General features: G+C 37.7%; 1 protein-coding gene across 1 annotated transcript in view; it reads right to left on the reverse strand.

The window, feature by feature from the left end:
• Window positions 1-6,087: 6,087 nt before the first annotated feature.
• Window positions 6,088-27,564, reverse strand: part of cdh2 (cadherin 2, type 1, N-cadherin (neuronal)) — a 66,134-nt gene continuing 44,657 nt past the window's right edge. The window contains exons 3-16 of the mRNA XM_088642006.1: window positions 26,830-27,050; window positions 22,126-22,299; window positions 21,383-21,538; window positions 20,482-20,626; window positions 19,216-19,388; window positions 18,139-18,276; window positions 16,276-16,461; window positions 15,748-16,001; window positions 15,293-15,435; window positions 14,287-14,520; window positions 13,726-13,959; window positions 13,362-13,501; window positions 11,497-11,661; window positions 6,088-7,408 (exon numbers count right to left, since the gene is read on the reverse strand). Coding sequence (XP_088498132.1) covers window positions 7,202-7,408; window positions 11,497-11,661; window positions 13,362-13,501; window positions 13,726-13,959; window positions 14,287-14,520; window positions 15,293-15,435; window positions 15,748-16,001; window positions 16,276-16,461; window positions 18,139-18,276; window positions 19,216-19,388; window positions 20,482-20,626; window positions 21,383-21,538; window positions 22,126-22,299; window positions 26,830-27,050 — 2,570 coding nt within the window. The 3' untranslated portion in view covers window positions 6,088-7,201. The remainder of the gene's footprint in view (window positions 7,409-11,496; window positions 11,662-13,361; window positions 13,502-13,725; window positions 13,960-14,286; window positions 14,521-15,292; window positions 15,436-15,747; window positions 16,002-16,275; window positions 16,462-18,138; window positions 18,277-19,215; window positions 19,389-20,481; window positions 20,627-21,382; window positions 21,539-22,125; window positions 22,300-26,829; window positions 27,051-27,564) is intronic.

Raw genomic sequence — 27,564 nt, forward strand, 5'->3', positions numbered from 1 at the left:
TCTGCGCCTCTGGCTGGAAAGTTGCCAGTTTGTATCCCACAGCCGGCTGAGGAATCCTACTCTGCTCGGCCCCTGAGCAAGGCCCTTAACCCCAAATGCTCCAGGGGGCCCCATATAAATGGCTGACCCTGCGCTCTGACCCAAAGCTTCTTTCTCCCCATCTGTGCGTCTCATGGAGAGCAAGTTGGGGTATGCAAAAAGACAAATTCCTAATGTAATAATTTGTATATGGCTAATAAAGCAATCCTATCTTATCTTAGGTGATAGTTACACATGTTACTAGCTTGTGACTTCCACAGCAGGCCTCTGTTGACAACAAATAGTAGTCAACATAATGAATTTATTATGCGAGCTCTGACAATAAAAGGAACTTGTCATGATATATTTATTAATTTGCTGGGCTCAAAGTCATTGATGTTTCTTTTGATGCTATTTATTTTAAAACTGTACAATAGAGAACAAAACAAAGATTTACATCTTTAGAAAAACAACTATGAAGGAATGAGAAAGTTAGCACAATGTCATAGCATAGATGTGGAACCTGTGGAAAATGGATGGTAATTGTTTAAGAATATTCTGTTTCAATCAAAGAACAGATTAATTAAATTCAAACAGTAAGAAAATTAAATTAAACAAAGCATGGTCACAAACACTTTAATAAAATACAAAATATGATGAGAAAGAAAGCACATTAGAAAAGGATTGAAAAACAAAATCCTTTTAAAGAAAATCAATATCACGAACTGCAAGCTTAGGAAAAAAGGAAAGGGATATTAGGCAGGGAAAGGGAGAAAGAAAATATTGCAATGGAAGACAACATATTTTAATCTTTGTAATACAAGAACAAATGAACAATGGGGGATGAAGCGTCTCAGATTATAATGGAAAACTTTCAGAAGATAGAGATCTGAGGTATTACACACTAATATTGCATCCTGGTGTTTACTAAATCTTTTACATGCCTCAAGTAGAGAAAAGAGAATGAACTATTAAAGAAAATAATTGGCATTAAACAATACAAGCATAAAGATGTAGAAGTGTTACGGTACTAAAAGTGCTCAACACACCAGGGCCTAGTTATATTCTACCAATTCACTTAAGGAAATGTGATGTACTTTACAGGCCACTACCAAATCTCTTCCAAGTCACTGAAGACAGGAGTAATATGCATTGATAGAAAATTGCTAATGAAGCTCATATTCATAAAAGGGGAGTCAAAACTGAATCAATATAAGACGATAAGTCTTACTTCAATTACATGCAAGATTATAGATATCAGAACTACACTCAAGAATCACCTATTTGGCAATAAGACTCTAGAGGACAGTCAATTTGGATTTTCATTATCTGTTATTAAACAATATAAGTCAATTAAAAAAAATCTAAGCTCAATTGAAAACTTGGAGACTAATATTAGGGTATTTAATATAGCAATTATAGTGTTGTACCTTGCTCAAGAGTGCAGCTATTAACTACTCTGAAATACTACTCAATGTTGTTGCCCCTATTGTAAATAGATAGTAGGTCTTGCTTACCTAACTGAAGAGTTCTTTGAACAAGTAACAGTAGTACTAGATACAGAGCATGGCATGAGTATATTTAAATTTTCAGAAGGGTTTGATAAAGTTCTTTATAAAAGGTGTACATATTGTAGGCAGCAGGCCTTCAAGATAATGCATATATTTTAATTGAGAATTGGTTAAAGGATAGAAAACAATGAAGAGGAGTAAATGCTCATATTGGGAGATAATCAAAGGAGTAACTCATTTGAGATTTATATTAGGATCATTATCTTTCTCATTATCAATGACCAGAATCCAGTATATTTAGTAAACTAGTCACGTTCACTTAAAATGACTTGAAATTGAAAATGGCCAAACCATGTAGCCAGCATTGTTACTACCTTGGAGTCTGATATTTCCCTCTGAGATGACAGATCCACCTCTTCTGGAAAGCAAGCTTGCTTCTGAAAGTGGTGTAAGATGAAGTTTTCTATATTCCCCCTGGACTACAATTTCTAAACCAGAGTCATGGCATGGTGACTGGGTACACTGCTGCAGAAACTGCCACAATTTGCATGTGATATTAAACCAAGATCCTGACTGCTCAGCCTACACTGGTGTCCAAACTAAATTCCGCTTACCTACTGTGGCCATTAAAAAATGCCCCTTAACTCAACTAGTGAAGCTATATGTCACATTTTTACACAGGCAGATACACATCTCACAAGGAGACTGAAGGATTTAAAAACAAAGTGACGTACTGTTAAAATTGCAAATTATCACTGACAACACAGTGTGCAACTTTCATTACCATGTTTCAAAAAACACATTCCTGTTCTGGAATCAGTCCAGATAACAGTGACCAGATATTCCTGGGCTTAAAGGAATGTGCTGAACCGATATTCAGTTTAAGAGCCTCTTTTCATCTTGAGCAAACATTGCAACAGGGCGACATGATTCAGACACAAGCTTGTGGGAGTCTGGAACAAGCTTTCTAGCCAAGTTGTCAAAACGAATACCCTGGATTCTTTCAAGAAACAGCTAGATGATACTATAAGGTCAATTAGCTTCTACCAGCAAAATTAGCTAAATGGGAGAAATCACATTTTCATTTGTAGCCTGTTTGTTTGTTAACCACCGGTATTGGATAAAAAAATGGGCACACCTCCATGGTTTCTCCATACCTGGTGAGGAAAACCAAGTATACTGAAAGAAAGGGCTCCCTTGTGTGAGACTTATGCATTAAGCCAGGGTGGTTAACACTTAAGTGTGAAATTAAACATTTTGGACAAAATGGCGGTGCTAGAAAAGCAAAGTTAGATTGTGCACATTTGCTCATTTCAGCCCTTTTGGTGAGATGGATTTGGATTTGTCCAACAAACATAGTGATTTGTTGTAAAAGTCATTTGTGGCAGATTAAGTGTCCAACAACAGAGAAAACAAGTCAAACATTTCAAGGATGAGGTGGACAAGGCTGAGTCTATCAAACAGGTCATAACGTACAGAAAACAAAGCGCTTACTAATTTCTGTGGAACGTTCTGGGATCTACAAAACTTTTAAGGCTACTGAAAGGTATCACAGGTCTCCATCATAACCTGTTGGAAGTTCTTCCAGTGAAATGACTGAAGAAAATGTGGTGTTTTCCACTTCTCTCAGCTGTATCACCATACATCTGTGAACACGAATTTTCCCCCTTATAGCCAGTTCACAACTGAACACTTGGAGGCTTGTGTTGCTTAAAGTGTTAAGCTATGGGCCTGAGTGGAGAACTCGGCAAGGGAAAGCAGGGGCAAGGATCACTCCAAATAGAAAACGTGTATATTAATTTATTAATCTTTGCTAATATTTTAATATTTAATATTAATTACTCAAGATTAAGGCTATTACTTACATTAAAACAGTATCAGTGGCACACAAACCTGTCAAAACAACTGCATTAGCAAACACTTTGCACACCCTTTCTGAAAGGTTGCAAAGCCTTGCATTAAGCAAATAACATCCCAGCATGCTTAGCATCATGTATAAAAATGCTGTACAGGCCTGGTTACTTATAATTATGTCATTAAAGGCTGCACATTAGGTCTCTGTGACTACGTAATTGTTCAGGCATATTTGACAAGAGCTTCAGTGACCAAGACATCTGGACATGCTGATGTTTCATGGGCAATAGTGTCTACGATGTCAGCATGGAGCTCAGAGCGCAAGACATCATTGGCAAAGAGCAACAGTGGGTGGAAGTGCAGACTCCAGGAATTGTGATATAATGCATTGATACTTCAAGTACAAGTCAAAACAGGCTAACAACTGCATAGCAATTGAAAAATTCAACATGAGTTGCGAGAAGCCAAGTTTCCTCAAAAACGGTTTGCAGAGAACACCACAGCATGGGAAACCTTGCTTGGGCTGCAGTGCACAAACAATTCCTCACATCTGGAAATGCACACCTGTGAGTACAGTGATGTAAAGAGAACGGGTAATGGACTACCAAACAGCAGAAAAATGCAATTCATTTCAAAATACTTTTCATCCCCAGGGAGAAAATTTAATGTGGTCAGATGCAACATGATCAATGCACTTTGGTCAGATGAATCATTCTGGTTTGGTTGCATTTGTTCTCTCGAAGTGAGCTCATTGCTTTCATTGTAAGGTAATTCTAATCACTACCGAACAGTTCTGAGTGATGTACTTAAGGAGTGATCTAGCTTAACCCCAAGTAGCAACATCTTTCCTGCTGGTAGGGGTGTCTTCTAGGATAACAATGCCCCCCATGCACAGAGCATGTGGTCACACCATGGTCTGATGAGAATGATGCCGAGGTTATCCATTTTTCACGGCCTCCTCACAGTCACCAGCTCTAAGTATTCATGGGGTATTCTGCAACAGTAAACAAGACCACATCTCATCTTCAGGTGCGAGGTGACTTTCTTCAGGGAGATATGGTCTTAACACTGAAAATGACATTCAGTTTGTAAATACCTCCCATCAAAACTACATCTTCAAATCACATCAAATAGGAGCATCAATGACAAATTTCAACACAATGTTAGACATCACTATTAACCTTAACACTGTGGTTAACACACATTAACTAGGTGTGCAAGTTGTAATAAACCATTTTGCGGTTTTAAATGTTTTTGCAGAGTACTGTATAGGTATGAGATCTCACAATTTAAATTATATACTGCTCTTAAGTGTGCTGTTAGCCACTTTGTCTGCAATTTCTCTCAAGGACCATGTGTTGTTGCCCAAGGCTGCTAACCTCAAATTGCCTGATTAACTATTGGATCAGATGTGGTGTCAAATTCAGAGCATTTCAAAACCTACTTTAATCATTCGCTTTGCACTAACTTTCTAGCCTTACACCCCATCAAAACAGGGTCTGCAAAGAGTTGCAGAATCCTGTGACCACTTTAAGAGTTATATAAAAGCTTGATTTCTCACAAAGAATAAGCAAACATGGACATAGAAGCGACAATATGGTGGAGATGCAGAATTTTCAAAACAAGTAGACATATTGCTAAAATAACAGTCAACTGGAAAATTAGCTCTGATGGGCTAAATTATCTATTCTCATCATGAAGTTTGTTCTGCACATAAGTAAGAGTATTAACTACGAATTATGTAAAAACAATCAGACTGTAAAATGTGCATAAAGAGCTAAAACCAGAGTGGCTTCCATAAAACAGCATTATCCTGTCTCGGAGACAAAGCATACCCCACTCTTGTCCCCTTTATTTGCTTTATATATAAAAAAACAGGCATATACTTATTTTTCCAGGGCAGACCAGTTTAATAGAACTTGCTAGTCTATTCATTTCACTTTTTGCATGCACTGCCTTTATACTGCAAGACTTGCCAAATCTTTTCTTCTGCATGATGTGGTATTTAGTAACATTTTATACTAGACGCATCACATCAGATGTTCTGCTTCACAGGGGCCAGAGGTAAAACATTCAAATCTATGGAGAAAATCATAGGAAACTGCTAACCAGCTTTTCACATTAGATTTTGCAGTTTTGTGTAAGAAGACTGCAATCCACAATCCATTTTTTATTCCATTTTGCGTTTCTTTCAATTTGAACAAAATGTTGTAAGCTACCAGAGCACTTAAAAACTTGTCTTAAAGTGTTTATGAACTTAAAAAAAGGTATTTAAATATCAAGACCACTTTTTTACCATTTTTAATACTGTTATACAAATTGTATTTGGCTCTGAAAAATGCAGATCACTTATCTGTTGGAAATCTCAGAATATGAAGAAGCATGGTTGTTTCTTTAAACAAAAAAAAGTATAACCTAACATTTCCCATCTTATCTAGCATTTCTTACTGAAACAGAACAGGATAAATTGGAAAACAATATTAAATTTTAATTTTGTAATCAAGTTCATTTAAAATAAATGGTCAACCTTTTTACCATTTACACCACAACAAACGTGAGACCAGCAGAAATCATCATTTAAAAGGGAAAACAGAAAACCAAAGGACACTCTTTTGCAAATTAGGCTCAGAAGCATGGAACTTTTCATTATATGTAAAGATTAAAAAGTGATGTAGAGCAAAAAAAATCAGAAACAGTCACTAGCTCCAAAATTAGCATTTTATTCGGATGGTTGGGGTCAGAAACGTATAACTCGAATTCTGGTACATAACATTATCTGCAAAGCTGCTGTCCAACTTTTCCAGTCTTAAAGCTGTTTCAGTTATTAGTGCTGCCGGTGTCATAACACCCCCTTTTTTGGTACAAATTCAAACAGTTGTGCTGATAAGATTTGTTTTTACAAAAGGCTATTTCCTTCTATGTCATCCATTCATGTCAATGTCTGTTTTTGTAAATACATTTTGGATACCTTTTTATAATGAAAAGATAAAAACATGCAAAAAACTTGAATTTGTAGTCCAAATTATACATATACAAGGTCTGAATTTCTTGCACTTCATAGACTACGCCAAAAAACATTATGTACACGCATTTTCTTTACAGTGAAGTAAAAATCAAAGTACCAGAGGTTGACTAAGGCAAAGAAAGTGTACATGGATTAGAACAAAAAGATCTTGTAAAATACTATACCACTTCAGAAAAAAAATTGATTTAGCTACAAATCAATGATTTGTGACTCCCTTTATTTGCAACCAGCTGCATAAGTTTAATTTTTTTTTAGTGAAAAAACTATCTAAAATTCTAGCGAACTGTACATTGCGGTTTTCAGATTTCTCTCCATCCAAGCTAACAAAGATTACTCAATTCTTCTTCAGGTCATTTAAATACATGAATTCAACAAACAGCAGTATGGTGTAACCAAAAAGCATGTAGAAGCATACCATGTTTTAACATACTTCCTTAGTTTTGAATCACTCCAAAAGTAAGTACCATTAAAGCCTTAAACATAAAACTAATTATTCAGATCCAAAAATGTACAAAAAGGCACATAAAATCCCAGTGCTTCTGTACTGTGAAATTCAAGTGTAACTGAGCGCTCTTAATATCAACGATCCCAAACAGTGTCAGTTTACCAATGTTCCCTCTGAGCTCAAAATTTGATTGCAGCCTATGCCAAAGCCTTCAACAAGCATATGTGCTAGTAGACTACAAAGTTAAAGCCTAGCTTTTTTTTTTTTGTTGTTGGTTCTCTCTTCAGGAATATTGGTTTTAGAAGCTGTCCTTGTCCCATACAAAAAATGGTGCCACTCAGGCATTACTTAGTCATCACTTCCACCATACATGTCTGCGAGTTTCTTGAACCTTGGCCCCCAGTCATTGAGGTAATCATAGTCTTGGTCGCCTCCACTACTGGAAGAGTTGAGGGAACTCAAAGAGCCTGCTGTGGATCCACTGCCTTCGTAGTCAAACACCAACAGGGAGTCGTAGGGAGGAGCTGTTGGGTCATTGTCTGCAGCCTTAAGTCCCTAGGAAAAAAAGCAAACCAGGTTTCATTTCTTTAGAAAGCCCAGATTCAAAGTTAGAATTTGTACCGTTTAACAAATCAACTGTTACATTTGTAAGCCAAAAACCTCTTTCAATGGTAACTTTTAAAGTAACAGGACAATCCATCTGTTCTGAATAAACTAATATTAATTCTACATATGTACTAAAATAGTTAAACTGAGTTGAAGATCTCAATTGAAAATCTCTCCTAATTTTCTATTACCAAGAACACTGACATTTTCAAAAACACTGTAACCCGTATGTGTGCAACAAAAATATGTCACCACAATTTTAGGAACTACAGCATATTATTGAAAGCACCGACATAAAAATACACAATAGATAACTAAAGAAGATCTTAAAAGATCCCATAAAAACAAACCACAAACAATACTTTTTTCAACTTATCCCTTCTGCAGAGAAGACTTCAATCCAGCACGCAAGACAAGATCTGGTCAGCACACATTTTAAGAATGTCATGTTTGATCCCACTATTCTCATACAGTCAAACTGAAAGATTAAGAATGTAGTCGGAGAAAGATGAGCACAACCTGACAGAATGCAAACGCTTCAAACAGATGAATTTTCCTCCCACCCTGCTGCATTTAGATACAGTAGTTACATAACTGCTCTTTTAAAAAACAGCCTCATTCAGAATGGAATTATTTCCCCCTTGCTAGCTCTAGTTAAATGTTTGCTCTAGGCAGCAGCACTAACACTTTTGATCCAGGATGCGAGTGACAGATCTTTCATTACAATTCCAAGTCATCAGTGCTCTAGTGTGTAACTTTTCCATTAAATGTGGTTCAAGATTCTGCAAACATGCAAACTCCAAGGTTAAGTCTGCCAACTAGTTTGTAATTGCATTAAGACAGTGTGGTGTGTGCATAAGCAATAAATTCAGAAATTTGCACCAACAATGAACACCTTGTGTTATTATAGTACCCCAGGTATTCCCACCAACATTCCTCCAAGATGAAGTAAAATTAATTTTGTGGACCACTCCCCAAAAAGAAGTACAGCATGTTTACAACTGATATAGGTGCCTAATCACAGCTTGAGTCTATCAGGAAACATTACTGAGAATAAAGGGGATCTAAGAAAAAAAATATGAAATGTAACGCCAGTGGAAAGAAAATCCAAAATGCATGGTTGCTATCAAAAAGGCCATATATGTTCTCCACTGGACTGTTAATTAAAAAAATCTGATCAGCCTTCCAAACAAATGCTGAACTTTGGAGCAAGATACCCAATTTTTTCACATGATAAAAAAAAAGTGAACACTATCCAGTGTCTGTAGCAAAGTTGGTGTTTTGATGCTGCGTCTTTTTGGGCAGGTGCTGATCACTTAACATGTAAAAAAACTTGTTGATAGTACTGCTATTGTTCAGTAGCCCAGCGTGTACAGAAATATAAATCTTTATTTGATCTTGCATTTTTGCAGCAAGATATTACTATCTGGCACTCAACTTGCCCGGCAAAGCACTTTATTGGTATCTGACAATCCACACAACTCTTGCTATGGAAATCAAAGATGTGCTAAAGGAGAAAGTGATTTTCTGCAATCCCTTGTAAACTAAAACAAGTGAGCGAGTCAAAAATGACACTGAATGACACTTGAAGCAGTACCACCTACACAAAAGTATCAAAAATGTACACCAATGAGAAGGTCCAATGCTTCAAAAAATGTGCAAAAAATGAAAAAAATTCAAATACTGCCAGGGTGATCCATGAACATGAATTAAGAACTAAAAGCACATCGATGAAAGAAGTCTCATCTTAGTGTGAGGTAATTAGTGAAGTACAGCAGGGATATGTATTATGCCCGCTTCTCTTCCAATCCCTATAATGTAGATTAGCAGTTTAGTCTCAGATATAGTGCACATGGTTGCCAAATGGAGGGGGGACCAAAAAACAGCATGAGAAAAGACACTGAATAAACTCAACAGCACTCAGAACCAGGTAAAAACATAACACAGGTGAGTGCAAAACAGCTGTAGTTAAAAGGAGTGCACATTATAAAGACCAAACTGGTGATACATTTTAAGAATATTTGCATTTAAAATGATTCCAGCCACTTTAGGTAGGTGTTAAGGGGGAAAAAAAGGTTAGGATAGTGGTGTATATTTTAAAAATCCTATAATGCACTAGACATAGAGCTTCGATTTTTTTTCAAAAATTGAAATTCTTCTGAGAGCAGGAATATAATCTTGGATAAGCATTTTACAGCTTGAGCCTCAACCGTAAAAGTGATTAAAGTTTTCAAACTCCCAGGTTATGGAAGTCCTACAGAATTACAACTCAAACAGAAGTGAACAACAAAGGTAAGATCATGTGCGCTTATGACCAACACACTCGTGGGTTACAGATGACTGGAATGAAATAGATTGCCACTGCTGAAGCTAGATTTCTGGAATTCTAGAAAAGTAAAAACTGTAGTAGATTATGCAAAAAACTCAAAATTTAGCCCAAATTCAAAACTTGACAAACACCTGTCAGGTGCCATTTAATGAAGACAATTAAAAAAACTAAAAATATACATAAAACAGGTTGAACAGGTTACTTATGAAGTAGATGTAGTGTGAAGCAATAAAATGGCAGTGCTAGAATTAAATAAAATTTAAATCAATAAGTTAATATGGGATAATACAGTAGCAAGACCACATTTAGAATATTCTGTACTATTGTGAACAATATTACCAAACAAAAATATAGCACTGCTCAAACATTTAAAAATAAAATAAGCCCAGGAATGTTTAATGTTTTACGCTGGCAGGCTGACAGAACTGAACAGAAGTTTTATATTTAGTTTTTTGACGGCACAGACTACAAGGGGACCCAATTCATGTATTCAGAATCCTCAAAGGCATTGAGGAAGTCAATACGATGGTTTTCAGCATTAACATCAGACCACATAGATAACGAGCTAACTGATCCAATTATAAGCCCATTTGGTTGCTAGAGGGGCCTCTCTTATTTGCTGCTAATTTTTTTAAAAACCTAAATGAGACTTTGTATGAATAACCATAAAAGAAACCAAATTAACAATACAGGTCAGAATGTTCATGACAAGAAAAGTCTTAATTTGAAAGCATCTATACTGAATGGTGAAAAGCATTCACAAAACAAGAGTGTTGCTCTTGCTCAGAGAGATCTGCTCTCACATACCACTCTGCGAGACTACAAACCAAAGGCATCGTTTTCTATTGAAACTAGAGAAAAAAACATGACAGTTCTGTTCTAAAAAATTCATCTTTTATGGCCACAATTGATGGTTGCCTGAGGCAGCTATGAAATGTTCAACAAAAACCCTTCTATGGTAGCCTGATGGGCTAATGGTCCATCTATCCTATTAAAAAAAAGTTATCTGCAGCAGGGCACCAGCACTCAGATCTAGTGCTGAGGATAAAGAAAAGCTTAAGATGTCAAATAAGGAATTGAATAAATGCCAAAGCATCCTTAAAAAAATAGCCATGCTAGACAGGCATGTCTTCTCAATAGTAGGAAAACGTTTAACCCTTGTTAACCACAAAACATGCAGGAAACGCCACAGACGAGAAGCTCTTTGGAAATGGTTCTTCCAAAAAATACAATCGCATATGGAGGGTTAAATCTCAGATAATGTGCAGTTTAAATCAAGGATAATTACTATAAGTTCTCCTGACAGGGCTAGTGTTTAATTCATTACCAATTTAATTTAACTGTGTTCCTCACTAATCTCATTTGAGTACTAGAGTGTTGCCCTATTAAGGATATTAAATTTCTTTGTCTACAGTTATGCTGTAAAGAAAAGTAAAACATTAAAACTCGATACATAACACATGAGATGACAGTCTTGGCCATAGTTCTGAAGATCTTGCATTGATACTTTGATCACTATAGCATATATCATTTTAACTTGCAGGATGAAATCAGATGCACATACATTCAAAAAGTAACAACGGTTTTACAGATCAAAGTATCCCCCCACCTTCCACTCTATGGTAATTAAATGACTCGTGCTTTTTTCTCCAGCCCTACAAGAATAAAAGAATCTAACAACCAAGAAAAGTAGTTGAGTTTTTCTTACCTCATTAATGAAGTCGCCAATATCCCCTGGGTGAGGAGCAGCTGATCTTACTGGATACTGTGGCTCGGGATGAATTGGTCTCTCATCAAGGCGCCTAATTCCAACAGGCTTGATGGTGTCTGGCTCTACTGTATCAGGCTGCTGAAGCTGGCTCAGGTCATAATCCTTTAAAACAGATGGGAATCAATGAAAGGCCACCTGGCCACTGCAAGCAAAAAAACACGTAAAAAAACTGGCTTCCATTTCCCTTAACATATATTGATTCAGGTTGAAGAATACAGAAGAGAGCAAATAGTAAAAAAAACTATTAACTAAATGGTGGTCACAGTAAAACAAAAACCATAACATCTGTAACCATTAAACAAAATTGTAAGACCTTTAAACACAGTCGCATACAGATTTGCATTTCTGCATTAAAGAAATAATGCAATGACTAATTAATACAATTACTCAAAGAAATACTGAATTCTGTAACTTGACAGACAAACATGTTATGACTGCAGATCTGTACAAGTCACATTAAGGTCAGTCTGAACTTCAAAAATGTCAGTAATTGGTAAAAATAAATGGGTAAACCACACAAAATTGAGCGGGCACACTACCCAACTTTGATAGCCTTTTCCTGTGCATAAAATATGGTGCAACCTCAGTGCAGTGCATGCTTCTTTTGGTACAATACTATTCAGTCATTCAGAGCTTTTGCCACAAAAATAGTTTTTATGTCTAGACAAATATTGCCTGAAGTTTTAACATTGTGAATTACATTAAACCAAAATCAGAATAATTTGGCTTACTTAAGCAATGCTGTGTAGTTTAGAAACTAAATTCCTAAGCAAATATTACCATAATGTCAAGATTGCAATATGATCACTAGGCAACCTTAAATAACAGGACATTGAGGTGAGGACTGTCATGTCATCTAGATGTATAACTGAAATGTACTAATCGTTGTGCAGCAAATCTACAAACATTGCATTTTCCTGTAGAAAGATACAGTAAATCCTTGTATGTACAGACTTAATTTTTATTAGATCTGGCCAACAACCCAGACTGTGAAAGGTTTGTGGAACCACTGAACAACTCATCCAAAATGGGGGATTTATGACGGGAATCAACAGTAGCAAATATGATGCTGATAAACATTCATCACAGTATCCTATAGCATCACTTTAAACTGTTCATTTTTAGTGGCCCCCTTCACCAAACTCCCTAGGCTTTTTATTAATAGCCATCACGGCTGTCACACAATTATCCTAAAAATATTAAGTGTCCTACACAACAATTCCAACCTCACTTACACCAGAAGATGTCCAGCTAAATACAAATGTTATTGGCAATCAGATGCATTTGTATTACATTAACCATGCAATTAACAGAATTACAAAGTAATTTATGACCAAGATGAACTATCCCAGCTTGCCACATAGCAGCTCTTGATCAAGACTTAGCCCTAAGGCATGAAAACTCAATTTGCTCTATTAAGAGATCCCTTTATTGTCCATATACAATTTCTTGTATGAGGAATTTGTCTTTTCACATACCCCAGCTTGCTCTCCATGAGACTCACGGACAGGGAGAGAAGCTAGGGGTCAGAGCGCAGTGTCAGCCATTGTACAGCGCCCCTGGAGAAGTTGGGGTTAAGGGCCTTGCTCAGGGGCCCAACGGAGTAGGATTCCTCTGCCGGTCATGGGATTCGAACCAGCAACCTTCCAGCCACAGGCACAGATCCTGAGCCACAGAGCTACCGCACTGCCAATTACTGGGTCTTGCTTTGCAATAGTAAATTATTCCCAGTATTAACTGCAGACTTGATCAGGAAGTTGATTAGACCAACAGAGAAGTCCAAAGAGTACAAAGCCTCATACCTGGTCTTCCTCTCCACCACCCTCCTCATCATATTTCAGGATGTTATCTCGCACATCGTCCTCGGGATCAATCAGCAGCTGTTTGGCTTGCCGTTCTTTGTCGCGACGCTTCATCCAGACCACGAACAACAGGACAAGGACTGTTCCGAAGTTAAAAAACAGAAAAGATAATCTGAATAAGTAAAGCATATGCAGTTTTGTTCTTAATTCAGACTTTTTTTAATAAGAGGATACAGCTTTTAATGCTTGACACAAGCTTGATCAGCGATTTGGTTTTGATCCATATAATCTGGAAGGATTTCTCTTAGAGGATAACTTTGCATGTAGCTGCTTTTGGCTAAGACCGTTGGCACCGTTCACTTACTGAGCAAGATAATGATGCAGAGCAGAATGGCAATGATGGCTCCCGTTCCCAGGCCAGCTGCAATAATGCGCTCCACATCAGCACAGTCTCCATTTTGGTCACACTGACACACCTTCACTCGCAGATACGAGGTGTTAGACATTTGAAGATTACCAGAATCTGCAATCTCGATAGGGATCTCATAGATACCACTTTCAAGGAAACCAATTTTAAGGCTTAGCTGGGCAAAATCACCTGCAGACAGAGGAAATACAGTTATCAATCCATTAGAGAGCAATTTACACTGTATTGCAATAGAATGTGCATAAAACTATATGCAACTATAAAATATGCATATCAGATGATAAGGCTAGAAAATCAATTTTAACAAGACCTCATACAAAACAAGCTATTGTGCCATTTATAAAAATTTACAGAAATAATCCATTTCATTCCAAGAATCTGTCTTTCATATTTGCAAACATACAGCAGCTAGACTAATATTATATTCAATTTAACCAAAATTACATATTAATTAGCATTTTCAATTCAAATGCAAGATTAAATCAGACATCTACACACCACTCAAGCGAGTGATCGTCCAGTTCTTCTTCACATCTGGAGGATTCCTGGCAAGTTCAAAGGCAAAGGGACCAGCATTTGGGTTCAAGTCTGCATCAATGGCTGTGATATTGATGGCATTTGGTTCTGGCTTTTCACAAATCTCTGCCTCTTGAGGAAACACTTGTGGAGCATTGTCATTGATATCCAGCAGGAAAATCTGCAGTGTGCCAGTTCCAGTAGCAGGGGGAATACCTGAAAAAATTTTTTATATTTGAATACCTTCCCAAACAATTAATTTTAATACTCTGAACTACTTTTCCTGAGCAAAGGTAAGATATTTTTATTGATTTACAAAAAAGTGGGGTGCTGCATTATTCGTATTTAAATATAGCTTTATTCAGTACAGGTTGATGCTTCTAAAAATGTACAGTTCAACATCACCTTTAACGAGCTGTCACTACTTTGCAATTACTCCCCACTATGGTATATGGAACATCATTTTGGAAAAAATAAGTTACTTATGCAGGACATATGCCATATCAAAATGTTTACTGCAAAACCAGGTCACTTCTACCCATCTTCCTTGAGTATCGCAACCGTTTTAATTACAATGTGAAGAATATCCCACGTGGAAAAAAAAAGGACAAACAAGCACATATCCTTTTGGAGTCACAAAATACGATTACAACAGAAACCTCACACTAATGGTGTCAAACCTCGCTCACATTAACTTTAAAGGCTACTTTTCAAACAAAGCAGTCAGCCAATGCTTTATTGAAATGTACCTATTCCAAGTGTACTGCCTATTAAGATACTTCCTAGATCAGCCATTTCTCCAAGTACTGGCGATTTTAAGTCAGTAAACTCAGGCAGCCTACTGCAGTGCACACAGAGATGGAGCACGTAGCTGAAATGCTACTTGGAAAAAAATGCTTACATGCCTATAGATAATTAAATCACTGTCCAACATCTACAGTATATCATGGTTATTCCTGTGCAGGCTACATTAAAAGTATAAACATACCATTGTCTGCTGCAAGGAATGTAGCATTATACATATTATTCTTCACATATGGAGACTCTCTGTCCAGAACCGCAATAGTAGAAATCCGGCCACTTGAAGGGTCAATTTTCAACCATTTTGCTGGATCTGAAAGCTTAGAGTACCTACAAATACGCAAAGAGCAGAAAATAAATATAAAGGTCTGAGTAACCACTGCCAGTAAAAAGACCTTTAGAAGACCGCAAAAGCTTTCACGTGGGAATTTTTAAACAGACCGGTAATTTCTTTCTATTTTGTTACAGTATGTAGAATCCATATAAAAAAAACAGAGGTGCATTGTTTACATCAACCATATTGTAAATTATAGGGGAAAAACCTTCACAAGTAGTATTATCCATCTTGGACTGTATAGACTACTGCCAGCTAATTTACAAGTCAACGCAGCATACAGAGAAAATCAAATCTCAAAAGTGTACCTTATCGTCTGCTGCATGTAACGATCAGGGTCCTGAGCAGTAAAGGTTGTTAATGGCGAGTCCGCCGGTAAGCCTTCCTCTAGCTTGATAAGCTTAGGGTTTGGATCAAAATAAGGGCTCTCATTCACATCAATAACTCTAATGGAGACTGTTGCAGTTGACTGACGAGGAAGATGGATGCCCCTGGCCAGAGGCACTTGATTTTCCGCAATCACAGTTAGCACAAACGTCCTACTGATCTCATAGTCAATAGGCTGTAAAAAAAAGGAAGAAAGAACAATGTCATGCTTCATTGGGGGAACAAATCATTCAACGGCCATCATTTAAACGTCTAGAAAAGTATTGCAGTATCATTTTACATAATTCTGGAATAGAATACAGGAATTTAAGTATCAATCAAGATCCTTTTAATAAACTGTGATCCTCTTCAATTCCTACACCTGCTACCACAACAATTTCTATCAAACCTCACAGAAGGGGGGGGGGGGGGAGCTGGCGCTCAATTTAGAAAGGTCAGATGTACCTTACCTTGACAACGGTAACCAAGCCCTCATTAGTTTTAGGGTCTGTAGGAATAGCAAATCTGCCTGTAGCATCCCCTCCAGTTATTCTGTACACTGCATTCCAAGCGGGCGTATTTGGCTGGTCTTTATCAGTCACAGTTAAATTGGTAACAATCACATTCACTCGATTTTCTGGCACATCTCCATAGAACTGGACAAAAAAAAAGTGAAGAAGTTCAGACAGGTACAATTTTATACTTAATAAATGTTCTAATTGAGTAATGCTGTCCTATAACAGAATAATTCACTGCATAAATAAGTGATTACAAGTGATCAATGAGACCTTCCAATACACCTTAAGGCTCAAAGTATAACTACTTAAGACTGAATTGTAGTCTAATTTACCATAAGCTGTAGAACACTACATAAATCATGAGTAGAACCTTTAATCACACTGATACAGGAATAGTTAAACTGCTCACATTCCACATTCCTGCATAGTTTTATATTCAGCAGCCCGTTGCAACCCTTTAGATTTTACAGAAATGGTTACTGCAAAGCAAACGCATGTAAATAAAAATAATGATCAAGTCGCATTGCATGATTTGGTATTTCAATGGATGCATCAGTTTAATCTGGCATCACTTTAACCACAGTTTTTATAAGATCTAACATTACAAATGTTATTCACAAACCTTTGCAAGTGAAAGTTATTAACATGCATGTGATAACTAGACTACATATTGGTAACAAAAGGACATATCCTAACCAGTATGAAATATTGCAGCTTAAAGGTTAGGTATAATATTCATGGTATGAAAACAGAACTGTTTTAGATGAGAAAAAGAAAAAAATGAAATTCTACAGTGTGGACCATCCTCCACATTCTAACCACTTTATCAAACACGGGGTCGTGGGGGAGCTGGAGTCTATCCCAGCAAGCAACGAGAACAAGGATGGAACTTGGACAGGACACAAGCCCACTGCAGTCTAAAGTAGGACCAATAAATATTTACAGTTTATACACGTTTGACTAATTAACTGAATACTCCTCCTACATAAACAATTTGATCAAACCCAATTTTTAAAATAAGCGCTTTGCTTTAAAAGTAAACAATAAGCTAACAAGTAATGTGATACAATTATATGTGGACTGGCTTCTTAACTGCATTACAATGAGTGATGAGAAGATTAATTAGGGAAACAACAACGGGAAAGCCAGAACCCCCAATAAATATCTATTTAATCTCCTCAGCTGGGTTAAAAACCAAAGGACGCTGCATAATGGGTCTCCAATATTTTAATATTTCATAAGCAATTGAACTAACTCCAGTACTGTTAGCATCCAGTGGTCTCTTATGCTGTAGACTTAGACTCTGCTCCTTGGGTTTGCATTGTAATTGTTAGCCTTTCTACCGAGACATCTAGCCAAATATAGGGCAAACAACAAAGGCAGAGATGTCAGTTTTCTTAATAATTTTGTTCCAGATTGGTTGCTAAATAAGGTTTAGCTCCTCTGTGGCTTAAGGCCCTCTTATCTCCAAGTAATAATACATCCAGAAGTTCCAAAATTGCTCACTGAAACAAAAGGCAGATATGTAGGTTATTAAAATAAAATTTTAATTAAGATGAAAGAGACCTCAGCTCTTTTTGTGCCTTCACCCCACCTACAGAACTGCATTCCAATTCAAGCAGAGGATTAAGTTCAAACTCAAAACCAATACGCCTTTGTTTGATCTAAGGGATCTGCGAGTCTAAACCACTCACAGGCTCTAGAATTCTTACTTCTTTATGGTTCTCTAGGATTCCTCAGCACAAAGGGCATTGAATAAAATGTAATGCACTTTATCAAACAATTTTCCCCAACAATTATTTTATATTCACTTACAGTATCAGCAGTGAACTCAGGAGGGTTGTCATTAACATCTGTCACTCTGATAACAGCAGTCGCGGTGTTAGAAAGCCCATATGTTGGGTTTCCCTCCATGTCAGTTGCCTGAATTATTAAAGTGTATTGCGGTACTTTCTGGAAAAAAAATGGAACCCATCATCAAATCCTCTGAGTTACAAAAAACTCAAGTTGCATCCAACTGGCAAATGTTGAGACCAAACAATACTGCACAAACACAAAACACACAGATAGGGCTATTGATTTAGTAAGTCTTGGAACATGCACATTTTTCTTTTGCACTGCTTGACCCAACATAAGAGCTTTAATATCAGATAATAAATACACCTTCCTCGTTAACTCATAAATGTGCAATGTCAATATTATGGAATAATGGTGGGAGTGCACAGTTGCTTGTTGGTTTAATATCCCAGAGCCTGCAGGGAGGTTCTGATCTGGCAGCTGACTCCCTCCCTGGTAAAACCCATTCAGGTACTGGTTGCTAGGTAATGGGGAACAGACAGATTATTTTCACAGTGGCAGCCGTCCCCCAGCCATCGCACATGTAACAGAACCCTGGGGTGTAATTACCGGAACAGGAGGCAGTCACGCAGATTGCCTTTGCCTAAATTAGACCAACTGACCATCTATTTCAAGTCCGCAAGTCATACATATTACAGAACAAACTGATGCATTTTACAGTAAAAATGACCATCCATTCATTTATAAATCTTTACCTCTGCAATCTAAGGCTATATTAAATAACCTGCAGGTTAATACCTTGCAGCTTGCTATTATTTTAACAGGAGGAGGGTAGAGTTCATTAGTTCTCCAGTATTTAAATCATTAGCACAGATTAAATATGCTTAACGGAAAGTGTGAAATTATTTCTGTAGAAATACAAATTAATATAATTAAAGTTTGTTAGCTCTTTCAAAGGTAGACAAAGGGATAGTTTCTTACAAAAACAGATGCCCATCAAGTCATACATGAGGAATATATACTATACTACAATCTGAACAGTACTCCTTAGCCTTTCATGCTTAAACCAATTGACGATGTATAAATGGACTGTACCTCTCTGTCAAGTCCTGCTGCGACAGTGATGATGTCTCCAGTCTGGTTGTTAATGGTAAACATGTTTGAAGAAGGGCTTTCGGGATTCTGAGACAAAATCTTGTAGCGCAAAATTCCATTGGCAGTATTGGGGTCATCTTTGTCCATAGCCGTAACTGTCATCACAAAAGTTCCTGAAGAAAAAACAAATGTTGACATAGTGCATTTATTCCCTGTATTACTGTATAATATTGAGAGAATTACTCACAGGTGTCTATATAGAAGCTCTTGGTGAGATACACGGAAGAGCTAAGACAACTTGAATTTAAATACCAGAGGTAATATCAAGGGACGAACAAAAAAAGTACAGTGCACAATCATGACAAGACCACACAATGTCCCATCACATGTCGTGGAGGTTATAAAAAAACTAACTAACTTCGACTGAAAAATGGACACCCCATTCAAAGCACTTAACAGGTAATGGGGTCTCCCCCCCTACCAATGTGCAGCCCCACCTGGATGAAGCGACAGCAGCCATAGTGCGCCAGAACGCTCACCACACATCAGTGAGGACAAGAACAGAGTGATGAAGCCAATTTATAGATGGGGATTATTAGGAGGTCATGATTGGCAAAGGCCAGTTGGAAATTTGGGCAGGACGTCAGGGTAACACCCCTACATTTTCAAGAAACACCCTGGGACAACACCTTTCTTACAGTACAGTGTCTCAGTCACTATACTGGGGCATTGGGACCCACATAGACCGCAGGGTGAGCGCCCCCTGCTGGCCCCACTTCCAGCAGCAACCTTAGTTTTTCCCCAGGAGGTCTCCCATCCAGGTACTGACCAGGCTCATACCTGCTGAGCTTCAGAGGGCTGACAGCTTTGAGTTGCAGGGTGACATGGCTGGGGACAAAAAGCTATAACAAATTCCCCCACCTTGCAAATTTTAAGTTTGGAACATATAGCGCTCTCTGTATGCTCTACTCATTACTCAGTTACAGTTTAAAGGCTCGATCAACTCCACACAAATTACACAAGTAACGCAGTGCATTAGTGCAACAGCGCCTGTCCTCAAATAGTTTACATGGGTCCAGCACTGTAAAATTTAAGTACTATTACATAAGTTTCTTCAGACTCACAAATGCTAATAGAAGTCTAAAAAAGCAGGCTCAGCATGAACAAAATAACAAAGAACACTTCCTGGGGTAGCAGTGAAAACAACCCAATAACACGCAAAGCACTCCATCTGTTTTTAGCTGCAGCACAGAAATGAAGTTATACCTGGCTTGGACCCTTCAGGAACAGTTCCATTCCAGATCTGGTGTACAAACTCAGGTCTGTTGTCATTCATGTCGATCACGTTGATTACAATATCGATGGGGTTCTCCACCTGGTTTCCATTCAGGTCCACTGCATGAGCCCTCAACTGGAAAAACCATCAACACCACCCCAGGATTATATACACATTCCGCCAGCTTCAAACAAACCGTGGGAAGACTAGTTACCAGCTCTGCAACACTCTGAAGTAAACCTAAATGTACAAGGCCTGTGCACAACTTGAGCATTAAATTTGCATTGTCCCACAGCTATTTGCAATTCTTAAACATCAGCCTTTGGTGTCTTTATCACTTTCTTCAAAGTGCAGATTTTTGTGAATTTAATTTCCATAATAAAACACTAATTTTACTCATTTCCCCAAAGGTCTGGACTTAGAGAAATGTCTCCAAATCCTCATTGCTCAAACTAGAAAGTAGACGCCATGGCATCTGGCTACTTTCTCGCACTCTGTCGTTGTGGTACAATAGATAACAGATACTGACAGTCATATTTATAAGGCAACAGCTCTATAACCACACCTTAAGTCATGAAATGTAAGTTTTTGCTTTTAACGTAATATTTTATGCCATCAGGTTGGAGGAGATCTCAATTCAAGGAGACATCATAATGAAAATCTCTTTGCATAAATTTTGATTAAAGATATTTTAAAAAAACCTAATCTGAAGGCTCCTATCCAGCACTTTTAGTTCAAAAATAACTTCACATTCAAATAAAACACAGGACTTCCAATGCAATACAAAGAAAAACAAATGCAAAAACTAAATTTGACATGTAAAATCAGGTCTATGTCCAGTATGAAGTGGAAACAAAAAGGGTACACTATATCGTCGGCCATTGCGCTCACATGAAAGTTAGATATATGCTCCCGATCCAAAGGCTTAGTCACAGACAGCTGTCCTGAAATTGGATTAATGATGAAGATCCCAGTAGGAGGCTGGTCTGCACCAGGTCCTGTGACACTGTAACGCAGGGAGCGGTTTTTATCACGATCTGACCTGATCTGTTAAAGACACAAGAAAAGGATGAGAGGTTCATTAAACGTCAAACTGCAATACATATTTTCTAGAAGGGGGATCTGAATCTATTAATTACTTGCCAGGGTAGATTAGCAATAACCAGTCCTCCCAAACACTGCTCTTGGCTCCAGATCACTCAACAGGCTGTACTGGTTTCATAATGAGGACTCCCAGACCGAAAGGTTAATTATGTTTTTTTGCTCTATTTGATTGATTGTGAACATGACATTCCTAGTCTTTTTTTAAGCCTGTTCAGACCATTATCACATGCTAAAGCAATTCATTAAACTAATAACTTCTTTAATTCAATGATTAACAATTACACAATACTACATGAATTTAACATTTTTGCAAATCCATTACTAGTACTATATATATGTATATAAATGTACATTAAGCATTAAACAACTAAAGTAAATTATCACAGCACAGTGGCTGGGAAGGGGGTATGTCTTTTGCTCTGAAAGGAAAAAATTTTAATTAAGCCACCTGAAAATTAATCTTTAAGACGCCCCTTATCCGATCAGTACAGTTATTTAAATGTGGTGGGGAAAAAGGTTCCTAGTCTTACTCTGACAAGCTCCAGTGGGAAAGGGCCTCTTGAGTTTTCTGGAACATTGATCGGGGGGATGACCCAATCTCTCTTCATGCGCTTCAGCTGCCCACTGCTGCCCACACCCTGCTGCGGAAATACAATTTCCTGGACCTGCCGTGACACCTCTGGAGCCTCAGACTTCATTCCACGCTGAAAGTTGAGAACAGTTACATCAAGCTGTTATATGTCCAGCAAAAGCATGTGTGTGTTTGGGAAAACTGTTCTTGCGCAAGCACACTTCTTGCTTCATCTCAGATACTTGTGTACAGGACCGCCTCCTCCCAACATTCTCAATGACCTTAACTTCCTAAGTCATTTTGCACAATTCAAATGTATTGCTTAGAAGACCTATAATTGGGAGATAATGGGGGGAAAAAAGTGAGGACTCAACATATAGCTCCAGTTTCTCCCATAGCTTATATGAGGTGTACATCTAACCTCTTTCTATAAGCTAGCAAGGAAAACTCCTATGTACTTATCCAAGGATCATTTACTGTCAATTGCACAAAATTCATGTGACACTAAATGAAAGTGCTGGTACCTGCAAGGCACATGTTAAATACGCAGATGCCTGGAAGTTTCTGCCATTCCTTTGTAGGCGGAAATTGAAACACAGCCAAAAGTCAGAGTAACCTTCAAGATTGTTTCCTAAAAAGGATACTGTTTCAGGGCAAGTGATGGATGACAGCTGCAATTCAAGCAGAACAACCATCCATTTGTTTGGAAGCTCCCCCCACCTCTCGCCAGTACGTAAAATCCAAACTTGCAAAAAAAAGTAAACTAGTTTTTAAACACCCTAAACAGATCCAAAATCAAATGTTCAGTTTTCTTCAGAACTCCCAAATTGTTAAGACTACCAAGACTAATCATGTTTGAAATCTGGATTATAAATTTAATACATTTAAATTCAGAGAAGCAGGCCTATGAGCTACCAGGAACATGACTCAGAAATATTTATGACCCTATTAAATTCCCGAGAATTAATGCAGTAATTATTTGGGACCTGTGTCAGGAATGATGGATGCTGTAGATGGCTTGCTTTCCAGAATGGACATTCATCTCTGTAGGTGGATATGGCACTCATTTCTATCCTTTGCCAATAACAGCACTTCAGAGACTGTGTACTGCTTGGCCAAATTCATTTCCGACACCCTGGGATGGAAAGGAGATTTCCCTCCTTACACATGCAAAGCACACAAAGCTTTACCGATTAGCCTTACTCAAGCTGTCCATTTAGGTATTTTACAAATACAGGATAATGTTCATTTATTGCTTTTAACATTTAGTGGAGATGACCTGAAATGTTTTGACTGCATGTCAACAGTGGCATTATTTCCAGGTCTGCCCAGCTGAATTTAATAAGCCACACCTAGATCTAGCTAAGAGGTTTATGCTCATCCCCAAAAAAGCTGGAAGTCCATGAAAATGCAGAGAAGGGGATACTGCTACATGGTTTAAAATGACAAGTAACTAAACTTCCAATTTTAAACAGGAGGATCATTCTCCACGAAATCAAAAGCCATTGGCTTCTACTATTGAAATTTCTATTCGTAGTGTTTTTGTTCCCAAAGAATTCAAAGCTACATTCCAAGCTTTCTAGATTAATAGAAAGAGACCCACATCATCCACACTGTTGTGTAGCACCCAACTGGATTTCGAGTAATAGCCACTACACTGTAACAGCCCCACTACACAGGATATATGATGGGAAGGTGAGGGTTATTTAAACATTGTATTCATGGGATGGTAAGTCAATTTGCAAAAACCCAGATCGGAATATAACCAAGATACCAGGGTTAACACCACTACGTTTTTAAAGAGTCTTGTAGGATCTTTAGTTGCCAGATAGTCAGGACTTCAGTTAAATTATCTCATTGAAGAACGACACCATCCACAGGGCAGTACTTTTTCACCATACAGGCCCAATGGTTTGAAAACTCTAGTCCAGGGGGAAGTCTGCCACCTACCTGTCCACTAATACCACAACCTGGTTTTATTTGGAGGTCTCTTATCCTAATATCAACCACAATCAGAAGTACTTTATGCTTCCACACTTCAGCCAACCTAGATATTACAACTTTAAGCAACTTGTAGAACTATCATTTTAAATTGGACAGGTTGAATATCACAGCATGACAGATTGGTTGAGTCAGTCACTAATGTTATTTTCTTACTAAAGATTACCCAAGATAGAACTAGAGTCAACTACAATTGTATACAATTACAGAGGTGTACCAAAGCTGAACCACAATTACATTGCAGTTAAGGCATCTAATTCATATAATTGTTCAATTACAGCTCAACTATACCCTTTAATTTTCTGTGCATCATTTTCAGAATCTTAATGTTTTCCACTGCTTATCGGGACAATTTTTGTGAATGACTTACCGTGCAACAGCATTGCTTGACATTAGATGCAGCTTTAACAAATCAAGCCTGATTGCATTTTGGTAACAACAAAAGAAGAACTATGCCTTGATCAGAGGATCAACAATCGAAATTAATTACACTTGAATTCAGATAACTTTGATCTGTTATCTATGAGTTCTCTGTAAGGACAACTTTCTAAACTCTCATTTACAGGTGCCTATCTTTTTACACAGACATCAATCCCATTCAGATTTCAGCCACCATGTCTCAAGCATGCTGCCAGCCCAGCACCATCCCACACTGATGACAGGCCCACGCTGACCTGAATACCTTCTGAGTCTCACGTGCCACGTGAGGCACGTCTGTCAAATGCAACGAGCAGTCAGGCTGTTGAGGAAATCTGTTCATGACCCTAAGCATCTGAACAAAGCCGAGAGGTTTCTGTAAATGTAATTGGGCTAAACTAAAATGGGGTCTGCTCTTGTACCACCAGGAAAACCTAAATCTTTTTTACTATAAACATACTGAACAGGTGCATACAGAAGGAAAGGCAAACAAATATTTATAATAGATGTTTTTCCAGCATCATTACCACCTTGTAGCCTGATCCCAACTAATCTTAGAGGCTGGGCCTGGCCAGTACAGGGAGAGAAGACTTCCAACAAAAAACAGGTAGCTGCTGAACTTGTCTTTGCGCCAAGCTACAATTTATAAAAAACAAATCCAAAGTACAATGAAAAAAAAGACACAGTTGTGGGATGTCAAGCCAAGGTCTGACATGGTTATTAAAGACAATATCACTTCTTAGTGTAGTGACAATTCCTGTCAGGTTTACACAAATCAAGCCTACCTAACTTCACTCCTTAACTCACAATGTGACCAGATTTCACACTCCTCCACCTGACCTGCATTGGGGTGGGGCTGTAGCACCACTGTGGGTGCCGTGCAGCTCCTAGGCAAGTGGCAGACTAAGGAAGGTTAAAGCAGCACCGCTCCTATACAAAAATCACTACATAAACGGCAGGAATTAAACTTTCACAGTATATACACTACATCTACAGACATTGTCGTTTGCATTTCTGGAAGGCTTGAGGATACAGGAAAAACAGGTAAATCAATTGCCTTCATTGAGAAAGGTTTTTTTTAATTTAAAGTGCACCAAAAACCCTATATTCTTTCAAATAAACAATTATTGAAGTTGAATCTGACATAAGTGAAACACCATTACAACTTTAACTTCCTGAAACAAATGACCTCCTACTCAATTTCTGCTTGTGATACTTCACCTTGAAGTTTATACTATTTTGAACATCCGAGTGGCACTTATGGTAGTAGGTAAATACTGCTAATGCACTTGATCCTCTCCTTTTTAAATAAACCAGACTGTCAGATGCTTTTACTATAGACACTGTGGTATATTGCCATCATATTACCACCATAAAAAAGTATCTTTGTGATCTTGATTACAATACTTACAGCTCTTACAAAGGCCTACTTCAACACCAAAATGTGTTGCACAAAATACAAATGGATTCCTTAGAAATAATTTTCTAAATCTAAACAATGCAAAAACCTGAAGAAAAAAAAACAAGACGGGATAATCATAAGGTCTACATGATCGCTGATGTTTAAAATTACTAAAGTGATCAATAACCCTACGTCATACCTGTCAACAGAGGAAGAGTTAACACACAACATACTATGCTTTGCCACAGTGCCACTACATTAATTCTATAGAATTGTTATTACATTTGACTGATGGCTGACTTGTGGAGCACTTGTGTTATATTTAACTGTCCACAAACTTTTTAATGGAGCAATTTAATTAAACAGAATGCAGCCAGCCTGAAACAGGGCATATGAGAAATGGGTGCTTTCCACACTTTGATGAGTAGTGAGAAGGCAACAATACACAAGTTAAAAATCGCATTCTAGCTAAACATGCTCTAACAGATATAATCTATCAATGTTTTACAAGTCCCTTTTAATTGCAAAAAATGCATGATGGGTTTATTCTTTGAATTAAAAACTAAGATCATTACGCTACATCTGAGTATATTTCACTGTTTTTACATCTGTTGGATTTCTAAGTATTTTACAAATGCACAGTGGGGTGCATTCTCTCTTCAAGAGAATTTAAACTGAAGGCTCATTTTAAACGAGGCTGTCATTCTACACCTTTTATTAAACCAACATGTTAAATATGCTGGGGATTAAGTCAATTAAACTATATTTAATAGAAGAATGCATAAAACATTTAATTATGAACATAACTTGGAAACAAACCAAGAAACGAGTTGTCAGGTTTACCTGAAGAGGCTGGTTCAGCAACAGCCTTCTGATCAGTCTCACTTCTGTCTTCCACTGCTCCTGGGTTTCTGTATCCTGTGCATTTACCAAGAACGACTGCTTGGGAGAGACGTGAAAACTCTTTGCCGCGTAAACCACTCCATCATCTCCTATCTGGAAGACTGCTGGGTCACTGGTTTCATACCGAAGTAGTCCGTTTTTGCCACAGTCAACAAATCTCACTGGAAAAGAAGAAGGATTGTACATTGTGAATGCAAAGAGAAACATGATCTAGAAATGCAGGCAATTATTCACTGTGACACCGTGATCTGTATTGCTTTCAGAATGTAATTTCGTAAATTAATGAAACACGTATGGCTCCAAAGTGAAAGGAAATGTTGAGAATCCCATTTAAGGAAAAGAAATTGATAAGTTGCCAATCTTTTTTAAAGAACTAGAGCATCAATGTTTAATCAAGATAGAATACTTATTATGTAATTATTAAAATCAAGGTGTATCTTATTTTACAACACGTATTTATAAAGTATATGCATGCACATTTTTTACAAGCCTCAAACAGCTCGGGAAAGGAGAAACCAATGATAACTAATGAGGCTTGCTGCAGGAACTTGTTAGTGGCAGGCCCCTGTTTTTAGAAATACCGCAGCTTTATTAGAAGAGCATAAATACATTTTATAAGAATGCACACCACAGTAATATGCTTCTGGTAAATTCAATTATTCAACTTCTGTAAAG

This window comes from Lepisosteus platostomus, chromosome 8, assembly GCF_059453375.1.
Source record: "Lepisosteus platostomus isolate fLepPlt1 chromosome 8, fLepPlt1.hap1, whole genome shotgun sequence".
Taxonomy (NCBI): domain Eukaryota; kingdom Metazoa; phylum Chordata; class Actinopteri; order Semionotiformes; family Lepisosteidae; genus Lepisosteus; species Lepisosteus platostomus.